The 24,159-nt window shown below is 45.6% G+C and overlaps 1 protein-coding gene across 3 annotated transcripts in view; it reads right to left on the bottom strand.

Annotated features, from left to right (window-relative positions):
- Positions 1–24,159, bottom strand: part of RPTOR (regulatory associated protein of MTOR complex 1) — a 399,056-nt gene that overhangs the window by 229,320 nt on the left and 145,577 nt on the right. For 2 of the 3 annotated variants that reach the window (XM_026455870.1, XM_026455869.2), the window contains one exon: positions 16,300–16,458. Coding sequence is in view for 1 of the 3 variants with exons in the window: in XM_026455869.2 (XP_026311654.1) it covers positions 16,300–16,458 (159 nt within the window). In the remaining 2 variants the exon portion in view is untranslated. Of the gene's footprint in view, positions 1–2,198; positions 2,661–16,299; positions 16,459–24,159 lie in introns of those variants that run through there. The other variant, XM_026455871.1, reaches the window with a different exon arrangement.

Here is a 24,159-nt window from a genome sequence, read left to right as displayed (position 1 = left end):
ATTTGCAATATATGAGACGGACTATGGACTAAGACTAATTTCCTAGTACATAAACAACTATTATAAATAAATTAAAAATCTAGGCCGGGTACAGTGGCTCATGGCTGTAATCCCAGCACTTTGGGAAGCTGAGGCAGGTGGATCACCTGAGGTCAGGAGTTCCAGACCAGCCTGACCAACATGGTGAAACCCCATTTCTACTAAAAATACAAAAATTAGCCAGGTGTGGTGGTGTACGCCTGTACTCCCAGCTACTTGGGTGGTTGAAATGGGATAACTGTTTGAACCCAGGTGGTGGAGGCTGCAGTGAGCCGAGATCAAGCCACTGCACTCCAGCCTGGGCAACAGAACGAGACTCCATCTCAAATAAATAAATAAATATTTTTTTAAAAAATTAATTAAACATCTACGGTACCACCACAAGAGAACAATAAGCAGAGGATGTGTACAGGAGTTTAAAGATGGAGAAATAAATGAAACGGTTTGGCTCATAAGCAAAGAAATAATTTAAGAGATGCCATTTTCATGTATTAGAGGAAATGGGGAGGTTAGAATGCCAAGTACTGGAGAAGGGTGGGGAAACATCCCACCTCAAACAATACTAGAGCAAGCATAACTGCAGCAGCCCTGATGGGGTCTGTGGCTTTGATCCTGGATCTCGACTTCTAGGAATAGGTTCGATTCAGCTGCTGTGCTCAAAGAGGTGTGCAAACATAACCATCAAGATTATTAATGCAACACAGTTCGCAAAGGTGAAATTTTGGAAACAACGTAAGTAGTTATCATGTGAGCTTAATACATCACCTTTGGCACATCTGTCTTTAAAAACTATAATGCAAAAGTTAAAAAGAAATGACACATAAGGGTGCTCAGTAAATTAAGTTCAAAAAAGGAAGTTGCAGAATGCTCTATAGACAACATAATTCTAGTATATTTAAAAATTATATGTCCTTCCAGAAACTTTTATTCATGTGTAAGTACATTTCTCTCTCTCTCATACCTATCTATCTAATGAAGTGCCTGAGAAGACACATAAGAAATAGCAGAGATTACCACTAGGGAACAGAACAAAGGCCTGGATGGAAGGAAAGGAAGAACTTTTATTGTTTATTTTATACTTATCTACATCATTTGAAAAAAAATGAATTTCTTTTTTTTTTTTTTTTTTTTTTGAGGGGGGGGTCTTGCTCTGTCGCCCGGACTGGAGTGCAGTGGCCGATCTCAGCTCACCGCAAGCTCCGCCTCCTGGGTTCCCGCCATTCTCCTGCCTCAGCCTCCCGAGTAGCTGAGACTACAGGCGCCCGCCACCTCGCCCAGCTAGTTTTTGTATTTTTAGTAGAGACGGGGTTTCACCGTTTAGCCAGGATGGTCTCGATCTCCTGACCTCGTGATCCGCTGTCTCGGCCTCCCAAAGTGCTGGGATTACAGGCTTGAGCCACCGCGCCCGGCCAAAAAAAATGAATTTCATAATAAAATATTTTAAAATTAACTAAAAGAAAATCGTATTAAAAGCCTCCTGATCTTAGACATGTGATAACAAAGAACGCACTTCCAATCCCTTCTGTTTGTGAAGTCAAAGGAATTTCCCATCAGCAGCACAATCCACAAGGAATAGGAAGGAGCTGACCTTTGCCCTTAGTTTCATTAAAAAAAAAACCTGAAATAAATATATACATACACACACACACACACATACACATACCAAATTGGATAATAGTGAAGACTTGCTCTTTTTCAGCTGGCAATAACTTTCTAGCAGAAACGTCCTTCTGGCTATCTTAAGCCTATAAATAAATGACAGAGGAAAGCTGGCTGTGTTCCCCAGCATTCATTTTTTCAGTGGATTAACCACAATATTTAATCCTTCTCCCCCAAAGTGCATTTCATGTGTATGAGTGACTACCAAAATAAGCCCAGGTACCCTGAGGAAGCTTCCAGCACATTCCAGCATGATGGGCTGGAGACACCCAGTTGCCTGGCCCAGCTGACTGAGGTAAGAACCCAAAGGATGGTCCTGCAAACTGCAGCACCCTGACAGTCCCAGGTGAGCCAGGAGAGCCTGCCGCTGGGTGCGCCTCCTTCCAGGGCCAGATGCACACGCAGCAGGAAGAGCCAGCGTGGCTTCTGCTGCTGTTCCTGCGCCAGGTGCGTGCGTACCCTGCCAAGGAAGTGAGTGATTCCCGCACCTCCTTGCTTACCCCTGACGTTACTCAACTTGCCATCCTCTTTCCCACTTGCACTTCCGTCGTGTCTGGGAGCCTCAGTGACTCACAGTCATGGGAACAGTTTCCACAGTGCTGCCTGTGCTGCTGCGACGTCTTTCATCCTGACCCCAGTATGGCGGAGCACTGGAACCACGTCACCTGCTCCCCACCGTGTCGCCGGGTCAGAGGGGGACTACTTCCTGTCACCAGAGCCCCCTTGCACTCCCAGGCCTCCCCTTGTCTAGCTGGTTCTCACCCGGCAGATGGGGCGCCTCCTCACCTCCGTGCCTCCCACAAGGCCTTGGTGTTTCCGCCCTAGACGGCTAAAATTAGAGACTGAAAACAAACGGTCGGGGAAGTGTCTCTCCCAATGCGTAAGAAGCAGAGTGATCCCAAACCGTAAGGTGAAAATCCTGCCTGCAACTCACACCACACTGTCCATACCAGGGGTTCTCAAAGGCAGACAACCCAGACAGCAGCAGAAGCGGCCGCAGCAGCAATTTTGTGGGACACCCAAGAAAGCCCAATTGTCAGGCCCCACCCACGGCCACAGAAGCAGAGGCTTGGGGAGGGCCTGGGAGTCTGTGGCTCCGTGAGCCTGCAGGTGATGCTGGGCACACTCAAGCATGAGAACCGCGGCGCCATGACCATGGTTTTAAATGCAGGCCACCTGCGAAGTCAGTTCAGCTGCACTCTCAGGTTTTGTATATCTTAGCATCAAGGAAATAATTGGTTAAAGTTTAAGCTCTTATAAAGAAATACTCCAAACATTTCCAGCACTTCTCCCAAAGAAATGGAGTTTTTGTTAATTGCCTTCTACTAGCCATTAACTAGCACACACAAAATGCTAGAATTTCTCAGAAAAGAAAGGTCAAGTTTACCATAAAACTTTTTTCTTGGACACTGCTAGATTCTCAAGATGAATAAAGTAACAATCTTAACAAATGATAACTGTGGTCTAACATAAATATCACTTTTTAAAAATCACATATTTTTCTGATAATAGTGTATTTCAAAAGCTTTATGATCCACCTTTCTTTTTTTTTGAGACTGAGTTTCGCTCTTCTTGTCCAGGCTGGAGAGCAATGGCACGATCTCGGCTCACTGCAACCTCCTCCTCCCAATTCAAGTGATTCTCCTGTCTCATCCTCCTGAGTAGCTAGGATTACAGGTGCCCGTCACTATGCATGGCTAACTTTTTTTCGGTATTTTTAGTAGAGATGGGGTTTTACCATGCTGGTCTCGAACTCCTGACCTCAGATGACACACCCGTCTCGGCCTCCCAAAGTGTTGGGATTACAGGCGTGAGCCACCGCGCCCGGCCCATGATCCATCTTTCAACAGAAGCAATAATTAACTGTATACCAACATAAGAGGCATCTATTTGATAATGACAATCCCAATTAAAAAAACAGAAAACCAATAAATTCTATTAAATATTTATTTAGAATTGCTTATGGAATAATTATTTAACTGTAATAAAAGGGCAGAGGAAGTATCAAAAACACCACCACCAATGACAATAAGCTTGCAGCCTTACAGATTTTACAGGACTGGGGTTTACTGGTGATGTATACTCCAGAGTTGTCGGTTCACAAGGACCGCTTTCCCCAACACCTGACCTTTCGGGGCCATGACCCCCTGCTTCTGGTTGATACGTATTCAAGAACCCACTTCAGGAGGAGGGCAAATCTGCTGACCCCTGTCCTTTGCCCTCCTCTGAGAACAGCGGCACCACAAGTCCATCTTTAGTCCAGGGAAAGTTGTGGTGGCAAATCCAGATAAGATCACAGTTCCTGGCTGAGAGTTTAAAGGAAGCCTGCGCCCTTAAGGGGCTTTACAGGAACCAGCCCTGAGACGATGCCACTTTAATAGGGCTGAGAATTCTGATTCACATTCTGAGTTCTCTGGCAGAAGATGTACTCAGCATCTTCTCAGAAATGGGGAGCTGCTTATTTGGAATGGAACTGCTTCACTTGGAAAATAAAGTGCTCTTCTTGCTAAAGGGCCAGACTCCTTGGAATAATGGGTATCAATTCCATCTCTATTCCCCCGGGCTGACAGGTGCCCTCCCCGGCTTCCTCCATGCCATTTTCTCCCAATTCTCCTCCCCATCACCTGCTGGGATCCTCTTCTACTCCCCAGTTTTCACTCTCTCTTGGCTTTCTTCAGCTCTAGAAACTGTATTTTGGAAACTGCCAGCAGCACATCTGCCCCTACTTCTCACGACCCCACACTCATGGACCCCAGGCCTACTCACAACCTAGGAATAAATGCCCACAAGCTCCTTCTTCTCGCTTCTGGTGCCTGGTCACAGTCCAGGTCTCACCTGCTCCCTCTAACTCAACCTCCGCCTGTCCTAGGAAGGTCCTGAGGGTCACCCCACCAGCCTGACTCAGGGTGCCGCCACTGGCCTCTTGTATACAACAGCCTTCTAACTGGAGTTGCTCTAGCCAGTCTTTTCTCCCCAGAGCCAGCCTTCACAAGGCACCAAAGGGATTCATCTAAGCCCACATCCCTAAGAGTCTGCAAGGTGCTCTATGGCTTAGCCTGGAACCCTGTCTGGCCTTCTTTCTTTTTAAACCCATTTCAGGCTCCAGGCTCCCACAGCACAGGACTGCTTACAGTTTCCAATGAATACCATGCCGGTTTATTATATCATCTACTTCCTCTGAGATCATCCCCTCCAGTCCCCTCTCAGGCACAACTGTTGACTTTGTTCTCTTCTATAGGACTCAGCCCGAGCAAGCACCGCCTCCTCCAGGAGGCCCCCTCCAACCTCGCCTGCCCACCATGCCTAGGTTGGCACAACTCCTCTCCCTCTCTCTGAAGGGGCCAATATTTTCCCTATATTATCACAATACATCATCATGCAATTTGGCTTTCGTTTAAGCTAGACTTTAACCAATAACCCGACTGAAACAGTTTTTGCTTTCTGTCTGTGCTCCTCATGATAAGATCCATTTTATGTTCCTATTTAATGTCCAGAAGGGCAAGACATTGTGCAAGACAGAAATGGCCTTTGAGGACAATTTTGGCAGAGGGTAGGGGTTAGGCTGTAAGCACCACAGGAAGACCACTGGAGAATTGAAAATTATCCTTAACCAAAAATGCAAAACCACATAAAACTCCAACTTTACGTTCAGTAAATTAAGGAAAGGCAGGTAACCTGGAGCAAAGCTCATCCTACCTAGAGAGGGCATCACAAGCTTTACACACAGGGAAAAGCCTTGTAGCTTTGTGCCTAGATGCACAGCAAAGGGTAGAAATAGCTTCTGGTCATAATGGAACTCCAAAAAGCAGAGAAAAAAATGTATCAAGTGGGAAAAACCTTTCTCCTTTTGCAAAGAAGAAAAGGCAGACAGGGTCTAAAAGCTAATTGGGAGTATCTGAGTAGTGAATTAATCCTTCTCCCGATAAACGGTCTGCCACGTGAATTCTTAATGGCTACAGCTGCCAGTCCTAATGGCCTGAAACACAGACAGAGGAATGGGAGGGAGGGCAGTGGATGGGGAAAATCTGAGCCCAGGATTTGCTTAAGTCCTGAACCTTGGTTTTCTGCTGAGGCTGAGAAAACAACCAGCAACAGAATAAATGGTGATTAAACAAAAAGAAAAGTATAGTTAAAACTAGCGTGTTTAAATGTTTTTAAGTCTTACATTGTGTACCCACAGTGTACCATCTATAATGCTGCAGGCTTCGTTTTGATAGAGGGAGCCCATCTAAAGGCTGCAAGACTCGGCAGCAGGACTGCATGCTCTACAGCGCAGCTTATGGCTGTCTAGACCTGGAAGAACACGCGCCTGTCTCTGGTGGCGTGCCATGTGACATGAAAAAATAAACCTATGAGAGGATAAACTAATGGGATAACACAGTGGGGGAAAGTACAACCAAGGAAGGCTTGGCTCTAGGGATCATTCTGTTGCTTTTATGACATTAGCTGTAGAACACAGTGAACATCGAAGGACCCTTTCCTATGTTCTGAGAGGCTTGGTTTTACGTACCCATCATAAAGCAGTTCATAGAACAAAGACCTTGTTATCCTGGAACTCACACATTTTAATGGAGACATGGAGACAATACACATAAGACTGGGGGCAAGCTGTGGAGAAAAACAGACCACACCAAGAAGACTAAAGAGTGAAGGGTGCACGTCACACCTGGTGATCAGATGGCATTTCAGTAAAAATATCCACTCATTTCAATGCAATTCCCATCAAAATACCACCATAATTCTTCACAGAATTAGAAAAAACAATCCTAAAATTCATATGGAACCAAAAAAGAGCTGTATAGCGAAAGCAAGACTAAGCAAAAAGAACAAATCTAGAGGAATTACATTACCTGATTTCATACTATACTATAAAGCCATAATCACCAAAACAGCACGGCACTGGTATAAAAATAGGCACGTAGACCAATGGAACAGAATAGAGAAACCAGAAATAAACCCAAATACTTATAGCCAACTGATCTTCAACAAAGCAAACAAAATCATAAAGCGGGGAAAAGACACCCTTTTCAACAAATGGTTCTCCGATAACTGGCAAGCCACATGTAGGAGAATGAAACTGGATCCTCATCTCTCACTTTATACAAAAATCAACTCAAGATGGATCAAGGACTTAAATCTAAGACCTGAAACTATAAAAATTCTAGAAGATAACATTGGAAAAACCCTTTTAGACACTGGTTTAGGCAAGGGTTTCATGATCAAGAACTCAAAAGCAAATGCAATAAAAACAAAGATAAATAGCTGGGACTTAATTAAACTAAAGGGCTTTTGCACAGCAAAAGGAACAGTCAGCACAGTAAAGAGACAACCCACAGAGTGACAGAAAATCTTAATCTATACATCTGACAAAAGACTAATATCCAGAAATCTACAATGAACTCAAACAAATCAGCAAGAAAAAAAAATCCCATCAAAAAGTGGGTGAAGTACATGAATAGACAATTCTCAAAAGAAGATATACAAATGGCCAACAAACATGAAAAAATGCTCAACATCACTAATGATCAGGGAAATGCAAATCAAAACCACAATGCAATAGATACCATCTTACTTCTGCAAGAATGGCCATAATAGAAAAATCAAAACACAGTAGATGTTGGCATGGATGTGATCAGGGAACACTTCTATACTGCTGGTGGGAATGTAAACTAGTACAACCACTACAGAAAACACTGTGGAGATTCCTTAAAGAACTACAAGTAGAACTATCATTTGATCCAGCGATCCCACTAGTGGGTATTTACCCAGAGGAAAAGAAGTCATTATACACAAAAGATACTTGCACATGCATGTTTATAGCAGCACAATTCGCAATTGCAAAATCGTGGAACCAACCCAAATGCCCATCAATCGATGAGTGGATGAAGAAAATGTGGTGGCCAGGTGCAGTGGCTCAAGCCTGTAATCCCAGCACTTTGGGATGCTGAGGCGGGTGGATCACGAGGTCAGGAAATCGAGACCATGCTGGCTAACACGGTGAAACCCCATCTCTACTAAAAATACAAAAAATTAACCCAGTGTGGTGGTGGGCGCCTGTAGTCCCAGCTAGTCTGGAGTCTGAGGCAGGAGGATAGCGTGAACCTGGGAGGCAGAGCTTGTAGTGAGCCGAGATTGCACCACTGCACTCCAGCCTGGGCAACAGAGCGAGACTCTGTCAGGAAAGAAGGGAGGGAGGGAGGGAGGGAGGGAGGGAGGGAGGAAGGAAGGAAGGAAGGAAGGAAGGAAGGAAGGAAGGAAGGAAGGAAGGAAGGAAGGAAGGAAGGAAGGAAGGAAGGAAGGAAGGAAGGAGGGAAGGAAGGAAGGAAGGAAGGGAGGAAATGTGGTATATATACATGATGGAATACTACTCAGTCATAAAAAGAAATGGATTAACGGCATTTGCAGCAACCTGTATGAGATTAGAGACTATTATTCTAAGTGAAGTAACTCAGGAATGGAAAACCAAACATCGTATATTTTCACTGTTATGTGGGAGCTGAGCTATGAGGATGCAAAGGCATATGAATGATACAGTGGAATTTGGGGAACTGGGGATGGGGGCGAGGGATAAAAGACTTCAAGGGTGCAGTGTATACTTCTCTGGTTGATGGTTGCAGCAAAATCTCACAAATTACCACTAAAGAACTTCTTCAAGTAACCAAACACCACCTGTACCCCAATAACCTATGGAAAATAAAAAATTGAAAAAAATATATAAAAATAAAAACATCCATTCATCTACCCACCCATGTGATTGACAATTACCAAACGTGTTAAGGTAACAGACACTATCCTAAGAGCTTGGAATGTAGCAATAAACAAAAGAAAAAGCCCCTGGCCTCACAGGGAATAAATGCCTGGCATGGCCTTGGAAAGAAGCCCATTGATACAGGGTTATTCAGATTTTCTATGCCTGGCATGGCCTTGGAAAGAAGCCCATGGATATAGGGCTATTCAGATTTTCTATTTCATTTTGGGTCAGTTTTGGTAAGTTGTATTTGAAGGCATCTGTCTATTTAATTAAGTATTGAATATATATAAAATTAATAATATTCCCTTACCTTTTTAATGTCTGTAGGATATGTGGGGATATCCTCTCCTTCATTGCTGATGTTGACTGATAAAGTGTTTTCTCTCTTTCTTCACTGATCTACCTACCTAGAGATTCCTCAACTTTTACTGATCTTTAAAAAACAACAACAAAAAACACACACATTTTAGCTATGTTATCTCTGTTGCCTGTACTCTATTTTATTGATTTCTGCTGTTTGTTATTTCTTTCCTTCTGCTTTGAGTTCAATGTGCTCAGCATTTTCTGTTTCCTTAAGGTAGAATATTAGATTTCAGGCTGGGCACAGTAGCTCACGCCTATAATCCCAGCACTTTGGGAGGCCAAGGTGGGCAGATCACTTGAGTTCAGGGGTTTGAGACCAGCCTGGCCAACAAGGTGAAACTCTGTCTCCACTAAAAATGCAAAAATAGCCGGACGTGGTGGTAGACGCCTGTAATTCCAGCCACTCAGGAGGTTGAGACAGGAGAATTGCTTGAATCCAGAAGGCAAAGGTTGCAGTGAGTGGAGATGGCGCCACTGCACTCCAGCCTGGGCAACAGAGCGAGAGACTTTGTTTCAAAAAAAAAAAAAAGATTTTCATTTTAAGTATGTTTCTAAAATATACCTTTCTATGTAAGAATTTAAAGCTGTACATTTCCATAAGCACTGTTTCACCTACATCCTATAAACTTGGGTGTCATACTTTCATTATCTTTAGGTTTGAATTATTTTTTATTTTTCTTTATGATTTTGTCTTCGACTCATGTGGTATTTCATTTCCAAATATTTGGGGCTTCTCCAGATATCCCATAATTTTGAATTTCAAGAACAGAGAATAAACCCTTTGATTTCAATCTTTCAAACTTTATTGAGACGTCTTTATGGCTCAGCATATGGCGAACATTCCACATGCACTTGAGAATGTATATTCTGCAGTTGTGTGGACGGCTGTATAAATGTTAATTAAGTTGGAGTGATTGATAATATTGCTAGGTCTTTTACATTAATACTGGCTTTTGCTTTGGACTAGAAAAAATACACTATGCCTAGAGTCTTCTCGGTAAGAAAGTTTTTAATTACAGGGCTGGGCAGGGTGGCTCACGCCTGTAATCCCAGCACTTCAGGAGGCCAAGGCATGTCAATCACCTGAGGTCAGGAGATCAAGACCAGCCTGGCCAACATGGTGAAACTCCATCTCTACTAAAAATTCAAAAAAGTTAGCCGGATGTGGTGGCGGGCGCCTGTAGTCCCACCTACTTGGGAGGCTGAGGCAGGAGAATAGCTTGAATTCGGGAGGCAGAGGTTGCAGTGAGCTGAGATCACGCCATTGCACTCCAGCCTGGGCAACCAAAGTGAGACTCCATCTCAAAAAAAAAAAAAAAAAATTAACTATCAATTTTGTCTATAAATTTTAACTCTCAGTTTAATCTATCAATTACTAAAAGAAGATCTTCTAATCTCCAGCTATGATGATGGATTTGCAAACTTTTCCTGTTAATTCTGTTCATTTTGCTGCATGTCCTTTGAAACTCTGATATTAAGTGCACATACACTCAGGATGGTGTGTGCCTGACTCGTGAGCTGGCCTGTTTATCACAAGGAAACGGCCCTCTTTGTCACCAATAATACTCCTCATCTTGCAGTCTCTGTTCTCTGATTAATAGAGCCACGCTGGTTTTCTATGACTAGTATTGGCATAGTATATCTTTTCCCTTTCTTTTACTCTCAACCTTCATATGTCTGTGTATTTACAATACATCTACTATGGACAGCACAAAGTTTGATCATACTTTTTTTTATCTGGTTTGACATAAACTCATGAAAAAGCAAAGAAATTAAACTAGAATGTGGGACATCCTGGAGGATCACTGGTCCAAACTCGTCAAAAAGCGAACATCCACTGCTAAGAAAAGAAAACAAGCAGCCACAAACTGGGAGGACATATTTGCAAAACACGTATCTGATAAAGAACTGGCATCCAGGCCGGGCACAGTGGCTCACGCCTGTGATCCCAGCACTTTGGGAGGCCCAGGTGGGTGGATCACTTGAGGTCAGGAGTTTGAGATCAGCCTATACTAAAAAAAAATACAAAATCAGGCGGGCGTGGAGGTGGGCGCCTGTAATCTCAGCTACTTGGGAGGTTGAGGCAGGAGAATCGCTTGAACCCAGGAGGCAGAGGTTGCAGTGAGCCAAGATCATGCCATTGCACTCTAGCCTGGGCAACGAGAGCGCAATTCCACCTCAAAACAAAAACAAAAAACTGGCATCCGAAATATGGAAAGAACTCTTAAAACTCAGCAACAAGAAAAACAACCTGATTCTTAAAATGGGCAAAAAACCTGAAGAGATACCTCATCGAAGAAGATATAACACGGCAAGTAAGAACATGCAAAGATGCCCAATTCCACATCATTATGAAATTGAAAATGAAATAACAATAAGATCCTCCTACATACCCACCAGAATGGCTAAAATCCAAACACTGATAACATCAAATGCTGGTGAGAATGTGGAGCAACAGAAACTCTTGTTCGGTGCTGGCGGGAATGCAAAATGGTACAGACATGTTGGAAGACAGCTTCACAGTGCCTTATAAAGCTAAGCATACTCTAACCGAACCATCCAGCAAACACATTCCCAGGTATTTACCCAAATGAATGGAAAGCTTATATCCATACAAAAACTTGCACACATGTTCATAATAGCTTTATTCCTAATTGTCAGAAGTTCAGAGTGACCAAAATGCCCTTGAATAGGAAAACGGATAAAGAAGCAGTGTTGCATTCACACACCAGAGTATTGCTCAGTAATTGTAAAAAATGAGCTATCAAGCCACAAAAAGACATGGAGGAGTCTAAAGTGTGTATTACTGAGTCAAAGAAGCCAGTCTGAAGAGGCTACATACTATATGATTCCAACTATAGGACATTTCGGAAAAGACCAAATTCTAGGGGAGAGAAGATGAGGGGGAGCAGGGAGGACTTTTAGGACACCACTACTCTGCATGGCAACATAACGATGGGTGCAGGACATCACACATTCAGCAAAATCTGCAGAGTGTACATCACCAGGAGTGAGCCCGGGTGTAAACTATGGACATCATTAATTATAAAGCATCATTACTGGTTTATCAATTGTAAAAAACATAACAAACCAAAGCAAGATATTAACACTAGAGGAAAATGAGGGGGAGGAAGTATATAACTCAATAAACTTGCTCAATTTTTCTGTAAAATTAAAACTGCTCTAGAAAAACGTGGTCTATTATTTTAAAAAAGATTGCCAGGCATGGTGGCTCACGCCTGTAATTCCAGCACTTTGGGAGGCCAAGGCAGGCAGATCACTTGAGGTCAGGAGTTGGAGACCAGCCTGGCCAACATGGTGAAACCCCCGTCTCCACTGAAAATACAAATATTAGCCGGGCGTGGTGGTGGGTGCCTGTAATCCCAGCTACTCAGGAGACTGAGGCAGGAGAATTGCTTGAATCCGGGAGATGAAGGTTGCAGTAAGCCAAGATCACGCCACTGCACTCTAGCCTTGGTGACAGAGGGAGACTTAGCTTCAAAACGGAAAAAAAAAAGACTGATATATAACTATATGCTAACTTCCCAAAAGAAGACAAACTTTTTAAAAAGTCACTAAAAAAGTCAATGTCATAAAATGAAAGGCAAGAGGAACTAAAAAGGCATGAGGAACAGATGCAATGCATGAACATTAATTAGATTCTGGGTCCACGACAAAATCAACAAGTAAAAAAATGCCTACTAATTTAGTGCACATTTTTCAAACACTTGGGAAAATATGAACATGGACTCTATAGTAAATGACACAGAACTGATGTGCCATTTCTTGAGCAATTTGATGGTACTGTGGTGATACAGAAAGCCATCCTCGTTCTTACTGTCAGGATGTCTGCATCTTTCAAATGGTTCAGGGGACAAAAAAAAGTGTCAAAGTGGCAACAGGGGAACAGTATAAAGGTATTCATCCTAGTGTTCCTTCCATCCTCTGGAGGGTCAACAATGGTAAAAGTTGGGTCTGAAAAGACTGATAAAAGGTACATTAAATCCTCGTAAGAATAATCAACAAGAAAAGAGAGAAGGCACATATACCCAGCACCAAGAGCAAAGGAAGACACCTCACTCACAGATACCCCTGATACTGGTGAGTTTCTAAAGGGGTATTGTGAGCCAGTTTATGTCAACACATTGGGAAGCTTAGTAGAAACGGACAAGGTCTTACAGAAGTCAGTTGACAAAGCTAACAGAAAAACCCTTTAACCATAAAAGAAGCTAGATCAGTAGTCAAAAACCCTCCACAAACAAAGTAACACCCCAGAGATCTTTCTTGGTAAGTTCCACAACATTCAGACAACAAATACTTCAAATATCACAAAAACTATTCGAGTATATATACAAAGAATGAACATTCCTCAACTTATTTTCTAAGGCCACAGTTATTGATCACTCCGCCTAGGCAAGGACAGCAAGAGAAAAAATCCCTGGCCAATCTCACTCATAAACACAGATTTAATATATGAAACAAAATGGCTGCAAACGGAATAAGCCGTGCATGAAACGGATCATTCATCGTAACATAGGTTACCCCAAAAAGAAAGGTGTGTGTAACAGGAGACAGCCAGACAATATCACTCAACGTAGCATGAGCCTAAGGGAGAAAAGCCCCGTGACCATCTTAACACACACATACAAATAACCAAGGGAGGCAAATCAACATCTAGTCATGATTTTTTTTTAAAAACCAAATCAAGAATTGAACTTTCTTAATTGGATAATGGTGATTGTTTTTGTTTTACAAAAAGCCTGGGGCAAACATCTTACACTGAACACAGGAGCTCCCCCACCCCGCCCCGTGCCCCCTGCCCCTCCACCCAGTCCCCACTTCACTCCACTGAAGGCATCAGCCAGCACAGCAAGACGAGAATAACGAAGAAAAAGCACAACGGAGAGTGGGGCACAGTGGCTCACGCTGTAATCCCAACACTTTGGGAGGCCAAGGCGGGAGGATTACTTGGACTCAGGAGTTCAAGATCAGCCTGGGCAACATGGTGAGACCCTGACTCTACAAAAAAATACAAAAATTAGCCAGGTGTGGTGGTGCACACCTGTAGTCCCAGCTACTTGGGAGGCTGAGGTGGGAGGAACGCTTCAGCCCAGGAGGCAGAGTTTGCAGTGAGTCATGATCATGCCACTGCACTCTGGCCTGGGTGACAGAGTGAGATCCTGTTTCAAAAAGAAAAAAAAAAAAGGTTTGGTTCTGTAAGTTACCAGAAGTGGAAGAAGGAAGAGGGAAGAGGAAGGAGAAGAAGAGAGGAAGAAGAGGAGGAAGAAGAAGGAGGAGGAGGAGGAGGGGGGGGAGGGATGAAGAAGAAGAACAAGAAGGAGAAGGAGAAGGAGAAAGGAAGAAGAAGAAGAGGAAGAGGAGGAGGAGGAGGAGGAAGAAGGATCACATCATAAATTCAGAGAAGAGAGACACAATTCATAAAAATCATTACTGTCTGGAATACAAAGAATTCCCTCAAACCGACAGGAAAAGGCAGCCCACTGCAGAGAGAAGTGGACAGCAGACGGGTGCTTTGTGCAGCAGGGAGCCGGCGGGCGGACACAGGGTGCTCGACCTTAAGGGTTATCAGAGGAAATCAGAGCACACCACAGTCTATCATTAAAAAAACCTGTGACAGGCCGGGCGCGGTGGCTCAAGCCTGTAATCCCAGCACTTTGGGAGGCCGAGACAGGCGGATCACGAACTCAGGAGATCGAGACCATCCTGGCTAACACGGTGAAACCCCGTCTCTACTAAAAAATACACAAAAACTAGCCGGGTGAGGTGGCGGCGCCTGTAGTCCCAGCTACCCGGGAGGCTGAGGCAGGAGAATGGCGTGAACCCGGGAGGCGGAGCTTGCAGTGAGCTGAGATCCAGCCACTGCACTCCAGCCTGGGCCACAGAGCGAGACTCCGTCTCAAAAAAAAAAAAAAAAAAACCTGTGACAACACCCAGTGCTGGAGAGAAAGGTGGGCAGCTGAAACACCCATGCGGTTTACAGCAGAAACAAGACAGGAACCAGCCCAATGCCCATCTGCAGGGGAGGCACTGAGAAGGGCGGGGTCCCGGCAGGGGACAGCGAATGTGGGAAGAGGCAGGGCTGTAGGCCCCTGGGGTCGGAGGCAAGAACCTGCAGAGCCTCCGACCCCAGTGAGCAAAGCGCACTGTGGAAGAGCGCGCCAGTGTCCGCCCAGCACGTCAGCAGCGAGCTCCCGGATTCGCCGTGCCTGAGAGCCAGCACACTGGGGGCTCCACAGAAGAGAGCCAGGGAAGGACACACTCAAATTCACTGTGCCAGGCGCCACCGGGGAGGGCAGGCAAAGGAGAGACTGCAGCTGAGAAAGACACGCCAAGGGCCTGTGGTGAAAGCCTGGTGGTTGATTACATCCTGCTTCTGTAAATTCTACTTCCTTCACAATGACCGCTTCCAATCTACCCAATATTTACCGAAAGGAATTAAAATCAAGCTGGTGTCCAGATACACAGGGGGAGAGACGGCACTGCCCTACGAGAGGAGCTGGGTGGACACCTTTCTAACTCCCGAGGCTGGCTACTCCTCGGTGTCCAGGGTTGGAAGACTTCCTTGAGGTCTCTGCTCTGGGCCCACACTGCCTCACCACCTGTGCCAAATGCTAGCCATGAACACAGGACGGTGGGCGGGAACTGAGAGTTCAGTGTGTGAAGAAACGGAGTCAGAGTCCTCACTATGATGGCGGGAGGCGGTGTCCACACTAAGGAGGCAGAGGCCCAGGAGGCTGACGGCACAACTGAAACTGGAAGTCGGGTTTGCTGGATTCCAAATCAGTGCCCCCACAGACACGCTCAGGCACATATGCGGCCACCACACCCTGCAAGAACTGCTTTTCGTGCATCACACAGAGTGTGGTGAGACCCACAGCTGGCTGCTCTTGGACGGACCAAGGTTCCCACCCTGGAAGATGAGGACGACAGTCAGCACCCACCACCCACAGCAGCAGCTACAGAAGGGCAGCGAGCGCTTCATCTGGTCCTGGGCGACGGAATTGCAAAAGGCTGGCGATTCTGACCTTGGGGAGGGAAGCCCGGAGGCTGCACCTGCAGGGCAGCTTGGAATTAGCCCTTTAGAATATATAACACATTTAAGAAAATCACTGATGCTTAAAGAAAGATGCTAATGAAATTGAGAAATTGTGCAATTTTTCAAACTAGAAGGCAGACACTCCCGAGGTCTGTCCTCGGAGAATACAAACAACTGCTGTTCTGACAGAGGGAACGGAAACCACAAGCGCCATGCTTCACGGCAGACGTTCCATGAACATGTTCTGCCACAGAAACAGCTCCCTCCTTGTGCCTGATTACCTGGTCCGTTCAGTTACTGCACTTGCGTTTGGTGAAACACAGTAAACACTGATGGCTTAACAGAAGCTACGGATGGGCAGGACCTGCTGCCGACCACCACAGTTGGCATGGCTTACTGGCAGAAACGGGAAGTTGGAAGGCATACCCACCTTGTTGAAGACCCAGACCTCCCCGTTCACTGTGGGCCGGGGCACCCCGTGGCCATTGTAGTGAAAGAGGACTCGCTCCTCCTTGGCATTGCGACGTAGGGATGTGCAGAGCTTCTTGACTTCATCCACAGTTGGGTCAAGGCTCTGCTTGTACCGGGCCTGTTGCAGGAGAAGAAATGAAGAAATTTACCATGGACTCCAGGGAATGCCTGGAACTCATCCCCTACTCTTTCCTCTGGGTTTAGTAGTTAATAGCTGTGTGGTCCTGGACACATGGCTCAGTTTCTCCCTCTACAAATTCAGATAATGCCAGGCACCATGGCTCACACCGAAAATCCCAGCAGCTTAGGAGGCCGAGGTGGGAGAACTGGTTGAGCCCAGGAGCTCAAGATCAGCCTGGGCAACAGAGTGAGATCCCATCTCTACAATTAAAAAAAAAAAAAAAAGAGCCAGGTGTGGTGGCACACACCTGTATTTCCAGCTGAGGTGGAAGGATCGCTTAAGCCCAGGAGGTGGAGCTTGCATTGAGCCATGATCGCACCATTGTACTCCAGCCTGAGTGACAGCGTGAGACAGTCTCAAAAAACAAATCAAAATACTAGATAACAACTGCCACACATGATGGTTATAAATATTCATTCAACAAACATTGAGAACTACTAGGAACATCAATGAGATAAACAAGTAATGCCTGTCACATGGCAACACCAAGTCAAACACAGCCGCCACTGGGGTACCAAGTGTTTCTCAGAAGTATGGGGTCCTTCTGAAAACATCTGGAGCATGGAAGAGAGAATTTGCTCAAATGAAGGAACCTGCATCGTACACACGGCAGCAATGTACACATGACAGCAATGGCAGAAGAGTGAAGAGACAGAGTAAGGAACTGCCCTGCTGAAAGCTCCTCCCTCCGCCTCCTGCCTGGGCCCTTCCGGATGCCTGTGAAGAATTCCCTGAATTAGTAGAACCTAAAGCTGACATAGAACAATCAATAGCCTTGATATATACAAATAATAAACAGAGGGCATCATGGCAAAGAAACCCCCATCTAGAAAGCCACAGAGCAGACTGAACGCATAGGAATAAGTTTAACATGAAACGTGCAAAACAGAGACAGGGAAGTTTTTCAGAAATCTCCTGGAAAAACACAAGTAGACGTGAACAAATGGGAAGATGCTCCCTGCTTGGGCGGGCTGCGTCAACATTCTTAAGACGTCAGCTCTCGCTCGCTTAATTCACAAATGCAATGCATTCCCAATACATACCCCAAGGAGCTATTTCATGGAGTTTAACAAGCTGCTACTGAAGGTCACGTGGAAAAACAAACAGACACGAAGGGCCAGAAAATCATGAGGGCGACCTGGCCTTGCCAGACACCGCAGGCTCCTCTAGGGCCTCTCATTAAGACAGAGAGACTGGGGGCACGGAGACCAGCAGCCCAGGGAACTCACACGAAGCACAGAATCAGACCCACGTACACATGACTTGGCTTTCTTAAGAACAGTATCTACATAGTCCTAAAGCTATGAATGCTGATTTTATTTTAGTAAAAACTGTACCAACTTCCAGAGAACCTGAGTGAGGAGGGCAGGCCAGGGAGGAGACAGACCTGGCTGGGTGGCAGGATGCTAAAAATGGGCACAGGCGGCACAAGGAGCTACTCCAGTTCCGTCATGCTCTTTGTCTGCAAAGCACTTCTCGTGGTGAACTCCCAACAAAGAAAAACTGACAGAGCAAATCTACGACCTTCTAGGGTGGGTGAAGGGAACAGCAGGTGTGGAAGTGCCGGCGCCACACCAGGCAGTCAGGGAACATGCCCTGAGTTGATGAGTCAGTGCAAAGCAGCGCCAACATATGCCACTAAAACAGACAGCTGAAAGGGTTTGCCTCTGGGTGGGGATTATGTTTTTAAAAAGTGATGTATATGTTCATCACTTTGATAAACTTTTAAAATTTTATTTTAAACACAACTAAAATAAGCAAGGCCAATGCCACGATCATCACTTGAAGAAAAATGCCATTAAGTGTTTGGAACGTGCAGGGGAGGCTGCGTTTGACGGAAGGCCTGGGCTCCGGCTGTGCCAGGCTGGGCACACAGATGCAGAGGAAGCACCTGCTGATGTGACTGAGAAAGGAAGCAGAGAGGACGTGCCCTGAGGAGGGCACACCATTCATGCTTAAGAAAGGTTCCCCTGCCAGACACGGGGGCTCACACTGGAATCCCAGCATTTCGGAGGCCAAGGTGGGAGGATCACTTGAGGCCAGGAGTTCAAGACCAGCCTGGGCAACATAGTGAGACCTCCCTGTCTCTATGAAAAAATAAAAATAAAGAAAATAAAGAAAGGTTCCTTGGCATTTCCAGAGAAAAAGAGTAAGATGTGAGGAAAACAAGGCCCAATTCCTGCAACATAGATCCTCTGTTGTATATGATACACATTTGGTGTCACCTAATTATATACACTAAAACTCTAATTTATGACAACATAAAACCTCTTGGTATTCTAGACCTTGTACTTTGGAAGTCATCAGTAGATGTATGAATATCTTTAGAATGATGAGATTTAAGAATTTTTCTGGGTTCCCCAAATTTTTGGTGCCTGCAAGCAAAGCCCATTAGAGAACCAAAAGCTAATCCAAGGCTAGCAACCCTGTGTCACTGCAGGACAGTGCGGAGTGCTGGTCGGAGGCGGGGCAGAGTGGTCTCCCCTCTCAGGACCAGAATGCTGCTCGAAAAATAGTGTCATGAAGGAGACTTGAGAGAGAGCTAACCAACTCATAAGGTGGGATCTTCAAGTCCGTTTTCATCTATGAAGGATGTACACTGACACCCACAGCGGGCTCTGCCGGGATGGGGCTGGCCCACAGGGAGCCCGGGGCCACGGGGAAGGAGGAAGGGCTCAGAGAAGCCAGGAGCATGACGGGAGGGGCGTTGATGCGTGGCCTGGGAGGCAGCGTGTCACCTGCTCCCTTAGGTGGGCATCACTGGCCCACGGGGGGCCCCAGCCATGCGGTGGCCAATCTGACCCACATGTTCTGGAAGAGCCTGTTCAATGCCCAGCTCTCCTACAAAATTCCTTTTTGAACCCCTTCAGCAGGAAATAATTTTTTCTTTTTCTGATTTAACTTACAGTGCTCACTATATATTCATGTGCAGCCATCTCAATTCTATGTAGACGGTAAATCCTGTGGGGGTCAGCACTGCTCACCCACATGTCTGCCTTTCTGTTCAAGGCACAAGTTTTATGTCCTTCCCCCAGGCTTACAACACACTCGGTTACCAGCAACTAATTGCTGAGTGATACTCAGATTTTTACTGACAGTAATTACAATAACTAATAAACAAATCCATTTGTAGTAAGGAAACTGATAGGATCCTGCCTGAGGTTGAAGTGGTGTAAGTGACTGTCAGCATAATACCAGAAAGTATGTGTGTACGAACAGCTGCATCCAGGTGCTGGGTACCCAAGGCATCCGTGACGTCATCCTTTCTTCTTTGCTACCTGAGATTCTACATACTAAGACTTAAGAAAATGATGGACACATTGTGGATTCATCACTGATCAACTGTTTGTGTTGCTGGTGAGACAGAACCAGTCCACTGAGTCTTAATGTTCTCAATACCTGAATTTGGGTTGATCCCATACAACAAGTCGAGGGCAGTTGATAAATGAAAGCGCAGTTCTAGGGGAAAGAAGGAAACATTTTATTCAGCTGTCACGACCTTGGCTACATGCCTTCCAAAACCACATCTACTCAAGTAAATATATTTTAAATTAGAAAATAAGTCTGAAGTAGAGGTAGTTAGACATTCTGTCTTCAAACGGGTAGGTAGAAAGAATGGCAGAAAGAATGGCAGACACATAGGACGGGGTCAGTCTGGGGAGATGGCCTCGAGTCAGTGTGGAGCAACAGCCCCATCTCGCCCACGTCTCTCCAAACCCAACAAAAAAGGTCCTGGAGGGGACCTAGTTTACCTGCTCCTTCAACCCAAACGTCTCAGCTGTAAGACCTGCATAAACACAAAATTTAGGTTTTTCTCTGAATCAGAGGTGTGATAATGGCCAGTCTAAGCAGCAGGCCACATCCCATTTTGGTCTGGGCTTTTATGTAGATTAAAACAAATACCTATGCATTTTTAATGAAAGTGCTTTTTAAAAAGTGTCCTGGCTAAGTTGGTAGAAACCATTAGAGGGTCTGTGCATTTTCCCACCTCCAGGGATGCTTTAAGGCAGCTCAAGTAGGGAAGAGCAAAAATGGAGAGGTAGGACTCAAAAAAAAAAAAAAGTTTCATGGATGCTAAAGGAGTATCTTCTTCAATCCTCCTAGGTCTCACACACAAGGTGGAACGGGTGTTCCCGGCTCCTGTTCGCAGTCCGGCCAGCGGAAGTGAGCCACCTGAGCGCACTTTAATCAGGAACGTCCACTGATGCTGACTTCCCACCCCTTCTCCAGGGTCTGGGGTGGGGGTGGGGGTGGGGCGCGGGGGTGGGGGTGGTGAACGCCTGCCTCTTTTCATGCATATTAAAACCACTTCCCCTTAATGAACACAGGATATGTTTTTCAGAGTCAGAAAGACTTCTAAAGTAATGGGCTGCAGATACAGACGAGGAAAGAACATATGCAGAGCTTGCCAAACTGCGAGGCAATCAGAAGGATGGAAAAAGGGCTATAAACTAAACTCGAGATTTCAGGGAGTCTCCTAATTCCACGTGCCCACCCTGCTTTCTGGCTGCTAAGGCTACAGAAATCCCCTGTGCAAAGTGGTGAAGAAAAAAGGCACGGAAAGATAAGGCACCCCAAAATAAGAACAAGCCACGGTGCTGATTTCCGCATCTGTCTCCCTGGAGCACCGGCCATCGATGTGCAGGGGCTGGGTTCACCAGAGGCCCACAGATTGCTGGGAGATGTTCTAGTGAAACTGCATCGATCTGCAGGGGCTGGGTTCACCAGAGGCCCACAGATCACTGGGAGCTGTTCTAGTGAAATTGCATCGGTCTGCAGGGGCTGGGTTCACCAGAGGCGCACAGATCACTGGGAGATGTTCTAGTGAAATTGTCAAGTGCCTCCTGCTCCCCGTCTCCATCTCACTTATTACATGACTGCTGTAGCAGTTTTTCTCAATTCTACTCTCCTCAACACAGCCATCGAACTAGGATTGCTGAAGTCACAGCTCCACAGGAAAATCATTCGCTGTCTCCTGAGACTGCTCCTGAATGGCTTTGCTGCTCTTCCACACCACACAGAAGGCCACGGGGTAGAGATTATTCAGAGACATCAATAAAATTAAGGATTCGTTATTTCTGACCTTGACTCTATGAAAGTCTTATCCCGTGGGGCCGCGAAAAACGAATTTCGCTTCATTTTCTGACCTATTGCGTAGAGAAGGCACATTAGCGGACTAGCATGAAAGGCGCCACAGATATTAATAATACGCCTCCTGGGGCTTCATGGGAATTAATTAATATTTTTAAGGGCTTTGAAATGAGAAACACTAAATTAAATGTCACCACATCGTGTTAAGGTTTTGTTTCACAACTAGAATGCCAGGGATAATGGCTGTGTGGTTTGAGAGACAGGAGAGGCACGGGAGCATCTGATTATCTGGGGGAGGGGGAGTTATGACCATTTCCGCTGGGCATATAAAATGACAAAGCAAGTCTCTAAAACACAGCCTATTGTGCTAGGCATTTTTCCTGAAATGCCAAATCTCAAGGTACAAGAAAATATATGCACGGGAATTTTGGAGGATGCGATACCAGAAGATAATAAAATAATGAACAACTGAAGAAAAGAAAAGAAAAGAAAAGAAAAAAGAAAAGAAAAGAAAAGAAAAAAAGAAATGGGCCCTTGGCTTAATGAAGGAAAATGCAGCTCCAAATTTCATTTCCTTCTCAGTGACGGGCTCTTGTCCTAAAATGACACCTGGTAACTTTATATGCTAATAAGGCCTAAGAAATGCTACTGCAATCAGATTCTGCATTTTCCATGTAGAATTTTATTGCTGCTGGAGCTCCTTCTCATGCAAGTGCAGACTTCAGACCCTGGAGAGCCCTGAGCATGAGAGGGACTCTGCTCCCAGTGGCCCTGGTGGCAGCGTGGTCCTGCCAGAAGCTCTGGTGAAGCTGCACAAACTGCCACTGTTGTGGATCAAGGAGAGCCACGGCCACCTGGGAAGAGGAGGGGCTCAAGGGCTCTACTTGGTGGGTCTTCTCTTTTGACAAAATCCCACCAAGGGGAGCCCTGTGCTGCTGGGGTGGGCTGGCCATAGACATCTGTAGAGTTTCTAACAAAGACACTGGTGTCGTACTAGGCTGGGTCTGTGAGTACAAAGGATGGCACTGCCATCCTACAGCAATGAATAGCAGGCCAAGTTTAGATCCAACAAACTGAAATGCCTGTGACGCTCTCAGAACTGTCCTGGAGGAACAAATGTCATTTCAGGACTCAGGCCAGTTCTGGCCCCGTCTGGGGTCTGGTGAAAGTTTCACCCTACCCCTCTCCTTCCCAAGTAGGATGCAAAGATTTCCAGGGAAATGTTGGTAGGAGGGACCTTTAGGTGGACCTGACCCTCTTCCCTGCCTGGCATTTCCCTGGAAGGCCTCCCCTCCTATAGCCCTTGTTTACCCTCACCCTTAAGAGTGTTAGGATGAAAAACAAGTAAAATAGAGAAAAACAAAACAAGAGCCAAAAAGAGTGATGGCAAATGTTACCTTTCGGTTCATATGGAATGAGCAGCATGGTCTCCGTGGAGTACATAGCAAGAATATATAACCTATGCCCTTTCCCATGATTCCACCCCAGTGCAACCAGGTGGAGCCACTGAGGACACAGAGACTTCACAGCATTTGTTCCCAGATGGGAAGCAATCCATCAGTGTGTCTGAAGCCTTCCAGCAGAGAGGAAGTGTCCGGTGCACACCTTCTGTGGCTTCCCTCCTCAGCTTGCTCCCGTCTCTCCTCAATCCATATGGATGGGGTCACTAACCATTTGGACAACAGAAACCCAAGAAGCACCCTTGACACTTTCTTGTCTTTTACCCTTTCCATTTTTATGTCATCAATCATTGCAACCTGTTGAGCCTACCTGTTCAATCCTGACTGAGTCCATCCACCTCTTTCTATCCCCACTATCAAAACCCAGGTCCAGCCACTACCAAACCACCACCACCACCATCATCTCTACCATCACCATCACCATCATCATCATCACCACCACAGCCATCAGCACCACCACTATCTCTACCATCACCACCATCACTACCACCAGCACCTCATCACCAACACCATCATTATCTTCATCAACACTACCACCATCACCACCACCACCTATTTCTTAGATTATTGCAGTAACTTCCCAACTAATCCTCCAGCCTTGTTTTGCTCCAAATCCATTCTCCAAAACTCAATAGGTCCTTCTCCCGCTTAGAAACCTTTGATGGCTTCCCATTAACTTTGAAAACTTTTTAGAAAGACCTATAAGTCCCTGCAAGATCTCCAGCCCGATCGCTAGACGCAATCTCTGAGAGTCTACTCTTCAGACACAAGAAAGGATCTTTTAAGTCTTTTGCCTCATTATGTTCTAACCTACTTTCCAGTCTTCTGCCCAGAACCTTCTTCCTACCTTTTCTCCACATCCAATTCCAACTCTTGCCTGGTCATTATATATTCATTCTTCAAGTATCATGTTGAATGTCCCTTGTCTTTTTGAAAGCATCCTTCTTGGATGCTTTTCCAGACCCTGGACAGGAAGCCATGCCAAAGGCTGCAAAGCACCTCTAGCTCCCTATTATTGTAGCAGGGTACCGTGCAGAGCACCTCTAGCTCCCCATCACTGCGCCAGGGTACTGTGCACAGCGCCTCT

This window comes from Piliocolobus tephrosceles, chromosome 16 (assembly GCF_002776525.5).
Source record: "Piliocolobus tephrosceles isolate RC106 chromosome 16, ASM277652v3, whole genome shotgun sequence".
Classification (NCBI taxonomy): domain Eukaryota; kingdom Metazoa; phylum Chordata; class Mammalia; order Primates; family Cercopithecidae; genus Piliocolobus; species Piliocolobus tephrosceles.
The sequence above is the reverse complement of the archived record's forward strand: the minus strand, read 5'-3'. Positions and strand labels throughout refer to the sequence as shown.